Source organism: Salmo salar, unplaced genomic scaffold (genome assembly GCF_965601325.2).
Source record: "Salmo salar unplaced genomic scaffold, fSalSal1 ptg000465l, whole genome shotgun sequence".
Lineage (NCBI taxonomy): Eukaryota > Metazoa > Chordata > Actinopteri > Salmoniformes > Salmonidae > Salmo > Salmo salar.
Window position 1 is genome coordinate 398,459 of NW_027675394.1, and position 17,162 is coordinate 415,620.

Below are 17,162 nucleotides of genomic sequence, written 5' to 3' on the forward strand. Positions count from 1 at the left end.
AACGTAAATATTAGAAAGCCGGGTTTGACCGTCGGCGTTGTATGAGCTACAGTACAGTACCGTTAGCTAGCTAGCTAACGTTATGTCCTAACTAGGCACAACTAGGTTTGGATTATTTCCTCAACTATATTCTTTCCCATATATTGTATATCGTTTCCATAAAGCCAACATGGCTTTACACTCATTAACGTAAGTTTCCAATCTAGAGCAGTTCTCACTTTTGTGATAATGAACTAGCTAATGTTAGCTTCGTTAACTAACTAACTAAACTCCCCCCCAACTCCTCTCATACCAGGAAGAACCCCCCCCCATTTCAAATGTAGATTTACATGTATTTGAAATGTAGTACCCGGACGGAGAAAATCCAATAAGCGTTTTATAGTTACATCGTTAAGGTAACTTACCCTAAAGTGGACACACTCCCATCAGTTTCTGAGACAACTGCTCAGACTTTGTAGACAGTTTAATAATGCTTAAACCTCATCTTTATCAAATGATCCATTAAAGATACCAACTCAAAGCCTACGTTCGTCTACATATGGGTTGTTTAAATTGTATCTAATTATATTCCCAGTATTACTTCATCAAATCTCTAGTAATCATTATACACACATACAATTCATCACAGAATCCATATAAAACGTAAGAAATTCTCAGGTAGTCACGACAACCATTCCATTTGCTTTTTCAGGGACTCTCCATAGCTACGAAGCATCTCTCCAAACATCCTCCCAGCAGAACCAAAAATAAACTTTTGTTTCCCGGACAATGACCATGGGATCCTCAACGGTTCTCTAACCTCCCAGAGACCACGGCAAAATCAAGCCTCCCAGGAACTATAGACCTTCCTCTGCTTTCTAAAATATTATCCCGCTTATTATCCACATTTCAATCATCTGATTAAGCATATTTCTATATGTTACTATCCAAACGTCAGATTAAGACTCATATCACAGTCACACAACTCTCATATCAGTCACACAACTCCCATATCACAGTCACACAACTCTCATATCACAGTCACACAACTCTCATATCACAGTCACACAACTCTCATATCACAGTCACACAACTCTCATATCACAGTCACACAATGCTATTCCCAAACATACCTAATCAATTAGTTGTTTTTCAACAATATTTTAACCTGCAGGAATATTTTCACATTTATCTCATGGTTAGTTCCTAGGATAATGTAAGTCATACATTTACATCTCTCAATACTTCTAAAATGGGGTCCAGGTTTAAAACAATTACAGGTGCACCTTACTATCTTATACTATATCATAAATGGTCTTAACTAGTAAACACAGATTCTAGTTTTCATCCAGTTCACAGATAGCTGACTCAGCCTCGGAGCCTCCAGACTGGGCCCTGTTTACACCTCCACACAGGAATACACACTCAGAGCCTCCTGACTGGGCCCTGTTTACACCTCCACACAGCAATACACACTCAGAGCCTCCTGACTGGGCCCTGTTTACACCTCCAAGGTGCCCCCCCTCACACAGGAATACACACTCAGAGCCTACGAGGATTTTCTAAAATCTCCACTTTGCGTGTTTCGCTCACCTCATTATTTTTTAAATTAGGTTTGAGTTGTGGCATCCACTCAGATCAAAGGTGGGTTCATCTGCTCCGTTCCCGAAGTCTCCCTGAGATCCCAAGTTAGAGGGATCCCTCGTGCACCATTTACCCAGGTCGTCAGGAGTCAGGTCATTTACCCAGGTCGTCAGGAGACAGGTCATTTATCCAGGTCGTCAGGAGTCAGGTCATTTACCCAGGTCATCAGGAGCCAGGTCATTTACCCAGGTCATCAGGAGTCAGGTCATTTATCCAGGTCATCAGGAGTCAGGTCATTTATCCAGGTCATCAGGAGCCAGGTCATTTACCCAGGTCATCAGGAGCCAGGTCATTTACCCAGGTCGTCAGGTCATTTACCCAGGTCATCAGGAGCCAGGTAATTTACCCAGGTCGTCAGGAGTCAGGTCATTTACCCAGGTCGTCAGGAGTCAGGTCATTTACCCAGGTCGTCAGGAAATTAACCCAGGTCGTCAGGAGTCAGGTCATTGACCCAGGTCATCAGGAGCCAGGTCATTTACCCAGGTCGTCAGGAGCCAGGTCATTTACCCAGGTCGTCAGGAGTCAGGTCAAGATTCACATCCCCATCGCCAAATGTGGAGGTTAATTTCTTTAATATCAATTGAGGAAACAAACTTATCACACAAGTCAGCGTTATTCTAAAACTAAATCTTTATTCACTTATTAATACGGGAGCAGGTCAATACAACACACACAAATAAAGTGAATCAATTGAGTGTTCTACGAAAATGATGGCTGGTCGACAAATCACCCCCAGATGATTCGTTGAGAGCCACGATACAAAAGTACAATGGTCTTTTACAGCCAAGATACACCCCTTTCAACCTACATGACCAACAACAGATGTATAGAACGGGTCACAAGGTTAAGATTTGTATGAAAGATACTTATAATTCTCAGCAGACAGTATCTGCTGTAAAAACAGTACTCTATGTAGAGACCAGGGTCTGGCCCTGGGGTCATCTCTCCCTGGTCCCATATAGAACAGAAACATTAACTCATGTTCTGGAATGCGGTCTCTTTAGGTTTTATCACCCAAAAGACATTGTAAATCTCCTGTCAGTGTTTTCTCCCAGAGGCCCATCCTCAGTAGAACACAGACACAATAGTTCTAAGAACCCTCTATTCTGTTGCATAAAACAACCATTTGATGCAATAAAAGTATTATAACATAATCTTGCAGTTTTGCTCTCAGTGTCCACTGAAAGTTGACTAGTAACAACAACTGGGACCTAAAAGACACCCACCATGAGACCCACTAAATCTGCCCAAGAAGAGGAAAACAAAAGAAAAACCCACACCAAACTTAAAGACAGGAAGCAAACCAAAAAGGTGGAGCAACTAAAGGTGTTGACTCTCCACATGTATCAAGACAACTGGAGCACTGGGCCAGACACTCTTAAATAGAACCTGGACCAGCTCAGGTGAAACACCTTCCTACCAACGAGATGGACAAGCCAGCACAGGTGTAACACATACTGACTAACGAGGTGACACCAATCAGTGCGCCCAACGAGCTAGACGTGCTAGACGTGCTAACGAGCTAGACGTGCTAACGAGCTAGACGTGCTAACGAGCTAGACGTGCTAACGAGCTAGACGGGCTAACGAGCTAGACGTGCTAAAGTCCAACCTCAAAACATAAATGTAAAAACCAAAGCCTGTAACACCTTAAGACAACAAATATATCCTATATTTCTTTTGGACAAGTTTGCTCACCACCAACAGAAAACAACTTACTTTCCCAATATAATCAACCACAATGCTTCACCTTCACCAATATAAACATGGTGTCTACTGGCTGTCAACAATTAAAAACAAGAAAAAAACACGTATTTCTAAATAATAATATACAATAGGATTATTTGTTTCTCCTTTTTCTTTCTATAGAATCCTAAAACCCACTAGCTTCTAGAACTCTCGTCTTCCTAAATCCCACTAGCTTCTAGAACTCTCATCTTCCTAAAACTCACTAGATTCTAGAACTCTCCTCTTCCTAAATCCCACTAGCTTCTAGAACTCTCGTCTCCTTGGAACGAGCCCAAACAAAACTCATCTCCAATACGGAAAAACGTGCAGTCAAAATAAATTCTGATCCATGGCAACGCACTGCCTAAACACAAAACACAAATCTTATATCCATTTGGGGGGAAATCAGGTTGAACCTGCTCCTGAAACTAACACAACAAAACACATGGAAATGGAGATATATTTTACCTCACTGGTTAGAGGACAACCTGCAGAAGACAGTCAGCTACATTTTGGAGTGATGCATTTAAATGTAGGGGTCACTAAACAAAGGAACATAACACTTATTTGTCATCACTCATCGATATCATGTTGAAATAAATTGTGCGAGAGGAGGGAGATGAGGTTGCACGTCCTGTTAAAACTAACAGCTCAAAAACCACACGGAATCTGGGAATAATGTGTACATCCCTGGTTAGAGGACAACTGGTAGAAAACAGCTGGCTACATTTTGATTCAAGTGGGTCACCAATGCTGTAAATGTAACACAGCTCTTTTTTTGTTAGTCACTTTTTGTTAAATCACATAAATAGTAACTCTTCCATTTCAGAGCCTGGATTTTCCCCCTGAGGCTAATATCCATATCATGTTGAAATCAATAGAACAGGGGGCAAACGTTTAGGGTTCTACATTGTGACATCATTAAAATATATTGATATCATTTAACAACTCCTTCATGTATTTTCTGATATTTGATCAGAGGTCTTTTATCAGATTATCTCTGGTCACAGCTATAAGGTTTCTCTCCTGTGTGTGTTCTCTTGTGTACTGTCAGCTCTCCAGATCGACCAAAACTCTTCCCACACTGATCACAGCTAAAAGATTTCTCTCCTGTGTGTATTCTCTTGTGTACTGTCAGCTCTCCAGATCGACCAAAACTCTTCCCACAATGATTACAGCTAAAAGGTTTCTCTCCTGTGTGTATTCTCTGGTGCACTGTCAGCTCTCCAGATCGACCAAAACTCTTCCCACACTGATCACAGCTAAAAGATTTCTCTCCTGTGTGTGTTCTCTGGTGTAAAGTCAGAGAGCCAGACTTACTAAAACTCTTCCCACATTGATCACAGCTATAAGATTTCTCTCCTGTGTGTATTCTCTGGTGCACTGTCAGCTCTCCAGATCGACCATAACTCTTCCCACACTGATCACAGCTAAAAGGTTTCTCTCCTGTGTGTATTCTCTGGTGTCGAGTCAGTGTGCTAGGTGCAGCAAAACTCTTCCCACATTGACCACAGCTATAAGATTTCTCTCCTGTGTGTGTTCTCTGGTGTAAAGTCAGAGAGCCAGACATACTAAAACCCTTCCCACATTGATCACAGCTATAAGGTTTCTCTCCTGTGTGTGTTCTCTGGTGTGATATCAGGCTGATTGACTGAGTAAACCTCTTCCCACATTGACCACACCTATAAGATTTATCTCCTGTGTGGGTTCTCTGGTGTAAAGTCAGAGAGCCAGACGTACTAAAACTCTTCCCACATTGACCACAGCTATAAGGTTTCTCTCCTGTGTGGGTTCTCTGGTGTAAAGTCAGAGAGCCAGATGTAGTAAAACTCTTCCCACATTGATCACAGCTATAAGGTTTCTCTCCTGTGTGTGTTCTCTGGTGCACTGTCAGACCTCCAGATAGACCAAAACGCTTCCCACACTGACCACAGCTATAAGGTTTCTCTCCTGTGTGAATTATCTGATGAATTTTAATGCCTGATGAGGTGAATCTCTTCCCACAGTCAGAGCAGCAGTGAGTTCTCTTCCCTGTGGATCTCTGCAGGTGTTTCTTGAGGTGTTCTGATCTGGAGAGACTCTTCTCTGCCTCTTCAGCATCATGAGGTTGTTGAGACTCCCCAGAGGATCCACGATAGTTAAGTATCTCTCCTGTGTGAACAACAAAGTCAGACAGATGATTAAAGGCCCACAACAGCGGTAATCCACTGTAAAAGGTGATGCCAACAGCGTAGCCATGATGTTATACAACAATTGACGTCTGTAATGAATGTTAAAATTATTTAACAATGGTCTTAAAATGAGCAAGAATAGTCATATTTTGTCTTGTTTTCACATAAGTAGTAACATCGATGATTGTAGGCTAGAAATAAGTTATTCATGTTGTTGAAACTCTAAGCAGTGTGCCAGACGACTTTTGGTCTCCAATATAGGCCCCTTTCTGTGTTTGCTAAAATTGCGGCACGAGGGCAATTTGATTGCAGAAACTCCTCCCTGCTAATGAGGAAACCACTAGTTATGGATGTAGTATATCTGGTAATGAGGAAACCGATAGTTATGGATGTAGTATATCTGCCTGGAGCAAAAATGGTGAGCAAAGATTTTAGTTTTTCACAATGTATTCTGAATGTGAATGGGGAAAAACTCAGGGAAGTAACTTCCATTTCCAGGTTGCTTATGAGTGCATTTCACGCTACTTTGGATTATAATTGTAAAGCTCGCTTGAATGTCCTGCTTAATATAATGTTTGCTACAGTATTAAGAACCGAGTTAATGACCGTATCCATTTGGGTGTTGTCAATAAAGTTATGATTTTTTAAATTTATTTTTAATTACATTTTGTTTTTCACCTTTATTTAAGCAGGTAGGCCAGTTGAGAACAAGTTCTCATTTACAACTGCGACCTGGCCAAGATAAAGCAAAGCAGTGCGACACAAACAACACAGAGTTACACATGGAATAAACAAACGTACAGTCAATAACACAATAGAAAAATCTATATACAGTGTGTGCAAATGGAGTACGGAGGTAAGGCAATAAATAGGCCATAGTAGCGAAGTAATTACAATTTAACAAATGAACACTGGAGTGATAGATGTGCAGATGATGATGTGCAAGTAGAAATACTGGTGTGCAAAAGAGCAAAAAAGTAAATAAAAACATGGGGATGAGGTAGGCAGTTGGATGGACTATTTACAGATGGACTGTGTACAGCTGCAGCGATCGGTTAGCTGCTCAGATAGCTGATGCTTAAAGTTAGTGAGGAAGATATATGTCTCCAACTTCAGCGATTTTTGCAATTCGTTCAAGTCATTGGCAGCAGAGAACTGGAAAGAAATGTGTCCAAAGTAGGTGTTGGCTTTGGTGATGACCAGTGAGATATACCTCTTTGAGTGCGTGCTATGGGTGGGTGTTGCTATGGTGACCTGTGAGCTGAGTGAAGGCGGCCTAGCAAAGACCTATAGATGACCTGGAGCCAGTGGGTTTGGCGACGAATATGTAGAGAAGGCCAGCCAACGAGAGCATACAGGTCGCAGTGGTGGGTGGTATATGGGGATTTGGTGACAAAACGGATGGCACTGTGATAGACTGCATCCAGTTTGCTGAGTAGAGTGTTGGAGGCTATTTTGAAAATGACATCGCCGAAGTCAAGGATTTATAAGATAGTCAGTTTTACGAGGGTATGTTTGGCAGTGTGAGTGAAGGAGGCTTTGTTGCGAAATATGAAGCCGATTCTAGATTTAATTTTGGATTGGAAATGCTTAACTTCATCGGGGTAGGGGGCAGTATTTTCACGTCCGGATGAAAAGCATGCCCAGAGTAAACTGCCTGCTACTCAGTCCCAAAAGCTAGAATATGCATATAATTAGTAGATTTGGATAGAAAACACTGAAGTGTCTAAAACGGTTTGAATAATGTCTGTGAGTATAACAGAACTCATATGTCAGGCAAATCCAACCAGGAAGTGTGGAAATCTGAGGTTTGTAGTTTTTCAAGAGATTGCCTATTTAACATCCAATATACAGTGTCTATGGGGTCATATTGCACTTCCAAAGGCTTCCACTAGATGTCAACAGTCTTTAGAACGTTGTTTCAGGCTTCTACTGTGAATGGGGAGAGAATAAGAGCTGATTGAGTCAGGTGTCTTATTTTAGTTATGTGCGCAGCCATGAGCACGAGCTCAGTTCTCTTTCCTTTATGAAGACAAAGGACTTGTCCGGTTGGAATATTATGGAAGATTTATGATAAAAACATCCTAAAGATTGATTCTACACATCGTTTGACGTGTTTCTACAAACTGTAATAGAACTTTTTTGACTTTTCGTCTGGACTTTAGTGCGCGCGCCTTCTGCATTTGGAATAGTGAACCTAACGCGCGAACAAAATGGAGGTATTTGGACATAAACATGAACTTTATCAAACAAAACGTACATGTATTGTGGAACTGGGATTCCTGGGAGTGCATTCCGATGAAAATCATCAAAGGTAAGTGAATATTTATAATGGTATTTCTGACTTCTGTTGACTCCACAACATGGCGGGTATCTGTATGGCTTGTTTTGGTGTCTGAGCGCTGTACTCAGATTATTGCAAAGTGTGCTTTCGCCGTAAAGCTTTTTTGAAATCTGACACAGCGGTTGCATTAAGGAGAAGTATATCTTTAATTCTATGCATAACACTTGTATCTTTTATCAACGTTTATGATGAGTATTTCTGTAAATTGATGTGCTCATTCATCGGGGGTTTTGGAGGCAAAACATTTCTGAACATTACATGCCAATGTAAAATGGGGTTTTTGGATATAAATATGAACTTTATCGAGCAAAACATACATATATTGTGTAACATGAAGTCCTATGAGTGCCACCTGATGAAGATCATCAAAGGTTAGTGATTAATTTTAGCTATATTTCTGGTTTTTGTGACGCCTCTCCTTGCTTGGAAAATGGCTGTGTGGTTTTTCTTGTCTAGGTGGTGTCCTAACATAATCTTTCGCCGTAAAGTGTTTTTGAAATCGGACACTGTGGTTGGATTAATGAGAAGTGTACCTTTACAATGGTGTATAATACTTGTATGTGTGAGAAATTTGAATTATGAGATTTTTGTTGTTTTGAATTTGGCGCCCTGCTATTTCAATGGCTGTTGGCGAGGTGTGACGGTAGCGTCCCACCTACCCCAGAGAGGTTTTAACATGCCGGTACATACTGCTGTAATAACATGCAAGCAAATTGTCAGCCAAAATATCGTGTAAGGTAACTTACTTGAAAAGAAATGTCTTTATTATATTGCTTAACATGTTCTTAACATTTGTCATAATTAGTTAAAGCAATGAATTTGTTTCGGCTCTCATTGGACTTCGGCTGCATATTTTCCGCCATTTTCTTCAAATCTGAAAATGATGTGAAGCTACGTCCATTTCATGAAGAATTGCATTATGGGCCCTAAAGTACTGCGTGTATACGTCATATTTTGGCGAATTTAGTACGACATCCGGGAACTTTTGGCATACTAACTACATCAACGACATCATAACCGCCATCGATAAGAGACATTACTGTGCAGCCGTATTCATCGACCTGGCCAAGGCTTTCGACTCTGTCAATCACCACATTCTTATTGGCAAACTCGACAGCCTTGGTTTCTCAAATGATTGCCTCGCCTGGTTTACCTACTACTTCTCTGATAGAGTTCAGTGTGTCAAATCGGAGGGCCTGTTGTCCGGGCCTCTGGCAGTCTATGGGGGTGCCACAGGGTTCAATTCTCAGGCCGACTCTCTTCTCTGTATACATCAATGATGTCGCTCTTGCTGCTGGTGAGTCTCTGATCCACCTCTACGCAGATGACACCATTCTGTATACTTCTGGCCCCTCTTTGGACACTGTGTTAACCTGTTAGGGCTAGGGGGCAGTATTTACACGGCCGGATAAAAAACGTACCCGATTTAATCTGGTTATTACTACTGCCCAGAAACTAGAATATGCATATAATTATTGGCTTTGGATAGAAAACACCCTACAGTTTCTAAAACTGTTTGAATGGTGTCTGTGAGTATAACAGAACTCATATAGCAGGCAAAAACCTGAGAAGATTCCAAACAGGAAGTACCCTCTCTGACCATTCCTTGGGCTTCTTGGCTCTGTTTAAAGAAAATTTAGGATATTTGCTGTAACGTGACACTTCCTACGGCTCCCATAGGCTCTCAGAACCCGGGAAAAAGCTGAATGATGTAATTCCAGCCGCTGGCTGAAAAACTTTAGCGCGTTTGGATGGAAGTCGATCAGAGGGCCATCAGACTGAGGCTCGTGCACGAGGGGATCCCATGCTTTTACTTTCTCTCTCTTTGAACGTAAACACGCTTTCCCTGTCGGAATATTATCGCTTTTTTACGAGAAAAATTGCATAAAAATTGATTTTAAACAGCGGTTGACATGCTTCGAAGTACGGTAATGGAATATTTAGAATTTTTTTGTCACAAAACGCGTCGGGCGCGTAACCCTTATTTACCCTTTCAGATAGTGTCTTGAACGCACGAACAAAACGCCGCTATTTGGATATAACTATGGATTATTTGGGACCAAACCAACATTTGTTATTGAAGTAGAAGTCCTGGGAGTGCATTCTGACGAAGAACAGCAAAGGTAATAACATTTTTCTTATAGTAAATCTGAGTTTGGTGAGTGCTAAATTTGCTGGGTGTCTAAATAGCTAGCCCTGTGATGCCGGGCTATCTACTTAGAATATTGCAAAATGTGCTTTCACCGAAAAGCTATTTTAAAATCGGACATATCGAGTGCATAGAGGAGTTCTGTATCTATAATTCTTAAAATAATTGTTATGCTTTTTGTGAACGTTTATCGTGAGTAATTTAGTACATTTTTAGTAAATTCACCGGAAGTTTGCGGGGGGTATGCTAGTTCTGAACGTCACATGCTAATGTAAAAAGCTGGTTTTTGATATAAATATGAACTTGATTGAACAAAACATGCATGTATTGTATAACATAATGTCCTAGGGTTGTCATCTGATGAAGATCATCAAAGGTTAGTGCTGCATTTAGCTGTCTTTTGGGTTTATGTGACATTATATGCTAGCTTGAAAAATGGGTGTCTGATTATTTCTGGCTGGGTACTCTGCTGACATAATCTAATGTTTTGCTTTCGTTGTAAAGCCTTTTTGAAATCGGACAGTGTGGTTAGATTAACGAGAGTCTTGTCTTTAAAATGGTGTAAAATAGTCATATGTTTGAGAAATTGAAGTAATAGCATTTCTAAGGTATTTGAATAACGCGCCACTGGCTGTTACGTAGGTGGGACGAAATCGTCCCACTGGCCCTAGAGAAGTTAACTAACCTCCAAACGAGCTTCAATGCCATACAACTCTCCTTCCGTGGCCTCCAACTGCTCTTAAACGCAGGTAAAACTAAATGCATGCTATTCAATCGATCACTGCCCGCACCTGCTCGCCCGTCCAGCATCACTACTCTGGACGGCTCTGACTTAGAATACGTGGACAACTACAAATACCTGGGTGTCTGGTTAGACTGTAAACTCTCCTTCCAGACTCACATTAAGCATCTCCAATCCAAAATTAAATCTAGAATCGGCTTCCTATATCTCAACAAAGCATCCTTCATACCCTCGTAAAACTGACCATCCTACCGATCCTCGACTTCGGTGATGTCATCTATAAAATAGCCTCCAAAACTCTACTCAACAAACTGGATGCAGTCTATCACAGTGCCATCCGTTTTGTCACCAAAGTCCCATATACCACCCACCATTGCGACCTGTACGCTCTCGTTGGTTGGCCCTCGTTTCATACTCGTCGCCAAACCCATTGGCTACAGGTTATCTACAAGTCTCTGCTAGGTAAAGCCCCGTCTTATCTCAACTCACTGGTCACCATAGCACCACCCACTCGTAGCATGCGCTCCAGCAGGTATATCTCACTGGTCACCCCCAAAGCCAACACCTCCTTTGGTCGTCTTTCCTTACAGTTCTCTGCTGCCAATGACTGGAACGAACTGCAAAAATCTCTGAAGCTGGAGACTCATATCTCCCTCACTAGCTTTAAGCACCAGCTGTCAGAGCAGCTCACAGATCACTGCACCTGTACATAGCCCATCTGTAAACACCCATTTACTATATAACCATTGATTCTTGAAGAATATAACTTATAAATGCCTCAAACTGTATTACCCCACCAGAAACCAAAACATAAGCTTGTATAACGCCACTGTTTGTAAACAAGCCTTATATCTTCTGTATAGCTGTGAAATCTGGTTAAAACTATCATTATGACATCATGGATGGCCAGTCTTTGTATTTATAGTGTAGTGAATTCAGGGGGAGGTCCTGAGCTAGACTCAAACCTGGGTCCAGCAACTGTCAAGCCAACACCTTATAACTGTTATGTCAAGATGTCTGAACTTCTTGAGGAGGTAGCTAGGTGTTGGGTTACGGTTGCTACAATAGCTTCTCTATGAAATTGAGAGTGGTTACATTTCTCCATCCCCCATCCCTCAGCTGTTTACCAAACCAAGCCTCAGGGCTGATAATTTTTTGCTATTTAAATCCTAGGTTATCCCTATAAAATAGCCACACATCTATCAACCAATCTGCAGTTGAAACAACAACAAAGCTGTCATTCCACCACTAGTTTGGTAATAAGATGATGATGGGGCTGGAGAAATGTAACTACTCTCAAATTCATAGACAGACCTATGGATGCAAGGACTGACCATCCATGATATCAACATTATAGTTTTAACTATGTTGAGGCTATACAGTGTTGATTTACATTGTTTCTAAACATTGGAGTAAAAAAAGCTTATTTGGGGTTCTGATGGGGTACAACAGTTGAACTAAGCTCATGAGGCATGTGTTATATTCTTCAAGAATCAATGGCTATAAATAAATAATGTAAAAAGTCTAAATATGGATGTAGCTATTGCATATTTCCGCTTTAACACCACACATCAGTTCAACAACTGCAGAGTTTGTGCCTCTGTATTTAAGACAGTACTTACTAGTGTTAATCAGGGAACGGTTTCTCAAAACCATCTTATGGCTAAATTCACCGTTAGAACCATTGGACGCCTTAAGATGCGTTTGGGAAACCGGGCCCAGATGTCCAGTTTCCTCCTCTATCGATGTAACAGTCATCTCCCCCTCTTCCTCTTTCACTCCATAAACTGCATCCTCCTCTTCTTTTACTGTAACATCCTCCTCCTCTTTCACTCTGAACGCGACTTCCTCTTCTTTCACTGAAACGTCTTTCTCTTCTTCTTTCACAGTTACAGCCTCACCCTCTACTTGTTTTTGTATTGAAACAGCCTCCTCTTCCTTCTCCTCTTTCACGAAAACGTTCAGCCACAGTCCCTCTTTCTCCGTCCAGCAGACCTCTTCTTTAGCAGGAGGAGAGTAGCTTGGTGAGCTCATGGTCGGGGATGTTAGCTAAGCTAATGCTAACTTAACCAGCCCGCTAGCTGATCAATAACAAAAACACCGTAAATATGAAATTAAAACGGATAACTAACTAGACGACAGAAGTGGGTTTAAAACACAGTGGCTAATATACACTAAAGCATCTAAAGAGCTTTATTGGTTCGGCTATTTTGTCTAGCAAGCTACCGAGGTGGCTGAATAACTGTTGTTGCTGTTGAAAGAAGCGTTCCGTCCACTAGATTATACGTCACACCAACAGCATTACCTTAAATTCCCAGACCGCCATCTGCTGACTGGAGTGGGTAACGCAGTAGAGTAAAATGTCTATTTTATTTTCAGACAAGTTTGATTGTAGGAAGATTTTTTTACTCACCAGTGTAACAACACAGTGTGGTTAAAGACTTAGTAAGCTAGTTGTAGTCACGATCTGGTTCCCTATAAGGACAAACAGTTATGTTTTTTGCGTTATTACAAATGTATTGTAATGAAACAGCAGGGAGCAGGTCTCGAACCCTCGACCTTCAAGCCCGAAGTCCAGCGCGCTATCGACTGTGCCGCAAAAGCTCGAACGGCAGAGTCAATATCCGTGCTTATAAACCCAGGGTCGTTACAGTATTAACTTATTTAGGGAAATCTTCTAAACTACCCACAATGCACTATTTTCCAACGTCATATGTATTATCAACTCTATGCTACCGGGTTTGTATGCCAGTGTAACGGTGTAATGAAGTTACATTTAAAACATTTATTTAACCTTTATTTAACAAGGCAAACCAGCTAAGGACAAATTCTTATTTACAATAACGGACCCGTGTCTGTAGTTTTGATCCCGGGTCTGTAGTGATGCCTCTACCACTGAGATGCAGGACCTTAGACTGCTGCTCGTGTGTTTACATTACATTCAGTGATAAAGGTATGGGATTCTGGGTAATCCACAGCAGATTTATGGAGAATTTGAAAATTGGGTGGTCCTGGGATAGAAATGTATAAAGTTGACATTAGATCATAAAATCCACCTTTTAAATCATACATTAGCAATTTATGTTTTAGTAACTTCTGTTGTTGGTTTGGCCCCTCTTTATATGTTATTTGCCGAATGTCAGTTTTCCATGTGGGTTTTATGCTAAAGTTCCCTCTTTCAAGTTGGTAGCAAACTGGAAAATGCATCTTCTTTAGGAGTGCTATTTATATCCTGTCACTACTGATCATTCATCCACACTGCATCTTCTTTAGGAATGCTATTTATATCCTGATCATTCATCCACACTGCATCTTCTTCAGGAGTGCTATTTATATCCTGATCATTCATCCTCACTGCATCTTCTTTAGGAGTGCTATTTATATCCTGTCACTACTGATCATTCATCCACACTGCATCTTCTTTAGGAATGCTATTTATATCCTGATCATTCATCCACACTGCATCTTCTTTAGGAGTGCTATTTATATCCTGTCGACTACTGATCATTCATCCTCACTGCATCTTCTTTAGGAGTGCTATTTATATCCTGTCACTACTGATCATTCATCCACACTGCATCTTCTTTAGGAATGCTATTTATATCCTGATCATTCATCCACACTGCATCTTCTTTAGGAGTGCTATTTATATCCTGATCATTCATCCACACTGCATCTTCTATAGGAGAGCTATTTATATCCTGATCATTCATCCACACTGCATCTTCTATAGGAGAGCTATTTATATCCTGATCATTCATCCACACTGCATCTTCTTTAGGAGAGCTATTTATATCCTGATCATTCATCCACACTGCATCTTCTTTAGGAGTGCTATTTATATCCTGATCATTCATCCACACTGCATCTTCTTTAGGAGTGCTATTTATAACCTGTCGCTACTGATCATTCATCCACACTGCATCTTCTTTAGGAGTGCTATTTATATCCTGATCATTCATCTACACTGCATCTTCTTTAGGAGTGCTATTTATATCCTGTCGACTACTGATCATTCATCCACACTGCATCTTCTTTAGGAGTGCTATTTATATCCTGATCATTCATCCACACTGCATCTTCTTTAGGAGTGCTATTTATATTCTGATCATTCATCCACACTGCATCTTCTTTAGGAGTGCTATTTATATCCTGATCATTCATCCACACTGCATCTTCTTTAGGAGTGCTATTTATATTCTGATCATTCATCCACACTGCATCTTCTTTAGGAGTGCTATTTATATCCTGTCACTACTGATCATTCATCCACACTGTGTGTCTCATCAATGCAGGTAATTTATGACATGTATAAAGTATGTGTTTTATAAACTCATGAACACCAGCCAGTTTATCAGCCCGGTTCTGTTAGTTTAGGTGGATTATACTTCTTCACCACCAGAGGGGGACATTGAGTAATATTTCAGGTTAATTTGATATATTTTGATACTAAAATGGATGACAGTTTATTCTGATGTTGTGAATATGAGATTACACATGGAAACTATGTATTTATTTTATTATAGTAAATTAGAAATTAGTAGGAATTGTTAAATCCACTATATGATCACAATAACTTTGACAGACATCTTGATTGTTTTTTGTTAGTATATTATAGGGCAGATTTATGGAGAATTGCTATGGGAGTGCTATTTATATCCCGTCACTACTGATCATTCATCCATACTGTGTGTGTCCCATCATTGCAGCTTTGGAAATAAATGAACTGTCCATTCATTGCTCCTTCCTGTGTAATAATGACATAAAGGCTATGCTGCTACGGTGTGGGATGTCATCTATAATAATGACATAAAGGCTATGCTGCTACGGTGTGGGACACCATCTATAATAATGACATAAAGGCTATGCTGCTACGGTGTGGGATGTCATCTATAATAATGACATAAAGGCTATGCTGCTACGGTGTGGGATACCATCTATAATAATGACATAAAGGCTATGCTGCTACGGTGTGGGATACCATCTATAATAATGACATAAAGGCTATGCTGCTACGGTGTGGGATGTCATCTATAATAATGACATAAAGGCTATGCTGCTACGGTGTGGGATACCATCTATAATAATGACATAAAGGCTATGCTGCTACGGTGTGGGATACCATCTATAATAATGACATAAAGGCTATGCTGCTACGGTGTGGGATACCATCTATAATAATGACATAAAGGCTATGCTGCTACGGTGTGGGATACCATCTATAATAATGACATAAAGGCTATGCTGCTACGGTGTGGGATATCATCTATAATAATGACATAAAGGCTATGCTGCTACGGTGTGGGATATCATCTATAATAATGACATAAAGGCTATGCTGCTACGGTGTGGGACATCATCTATAATAATGACATAAAGGCTATGCTGCTACGGTGTGGGATACCATCTATAATAATGACATAAAGGCTATGCTGCTACGGTGTGGGATACCATCTATAATAATGACATAAAGGCTATGCTGCTACGGTGTGGGATACCATCTATAATAATGACATAAAGGCTATGCTGCTACGGTGTGGGATGTCATCTATAATAATGACATAAAGGCTATGCTGCTACGGTGTGGGACATCATCTATAATAATGACATAAAGGCTATGCTGCTACGTGCTACGGTGTGGGATACCATCTATAATAATGACATAAAGGCTATGCTGCTACGTGCTACGGTGTGGGATACCATCTATAATAATGACATAAAGGCTATGCTGCTACGGTGTGGGATGTCATCTATAATAATGACATAAAGGCTATGCTGCTACGGTGTGGGATGTCATCTATAATAATGACATAAAGGCTATGCTGCTACGGTGTGGGATACCATCTATAATAATGACATAAAGGCTGTGCTGCTACGGTGTGGGATACCATCTATAATAATGACATAAAGGCTATGCTGCTACGGTGTGGGATACCATCTATAATAATGACATAAAGGCTATGCTGCTACGGTGTGGGATACCATCTATAATAATGACATAAAGGCTATGCTGCTACGGTGTGGGATACCATCTATAATAATGACATAAAGGCTATGCTGCTACGGTGTGTCATCTATAATAATGACATAAAGGCTATGCTGCTACGGTGTGGGATGTCATCTATAATAATGACATAAAGGCTATGCTGCTACGGTGTGGGATGTCATCTATAATAATGACATAAAGGCTATGCTGCTACGGTGTGGGATACCATCTATAATAATGACATAAAGGCTATGCTGCTACGGTGTGGGATACCATCTATAATAATGACATAAAGGCTATGCTGCTACGGTGTGGGATACCATCTATAATAATGACATAAAGGCTATGCTGCTACGGTGTGGGATACCATCTATAATAATGACATAAAGGCTATGCTGCTACGGTGTGGGATACCATCTA

At 40.7% G+C, this 17,162-nt stretch overlaps 1 protein-coding gene across 1 annotated transcript in view; it reads right to left on the bottom strand.

Moving 5' to 3' along the window:
* The window catches only part of LOC145876148 (uncharacterized), a 36,883-nt gene extending 28,117 nt beyond the window's left edge, over positions 1-8,766 (bottom strand). The window contains exons 1-2 of the mRNA XM_082971937.1: positions 8,761-8,766; positions 4,667-5,145 (exon numbers count right to left, since the gene is read on the bottom strand). Of these exons, the coding sequence (XP_082828063.1) occupies positions 4,667-5,145; positions 8,761-8,766 (485 nt within the window). The remainder of the gene's footprint in view (positions 1-4,666; positions 5,146-8,760) is intronic.
* Positions 8,767-17,162: the final 8,396 nt, after the last annotated feature.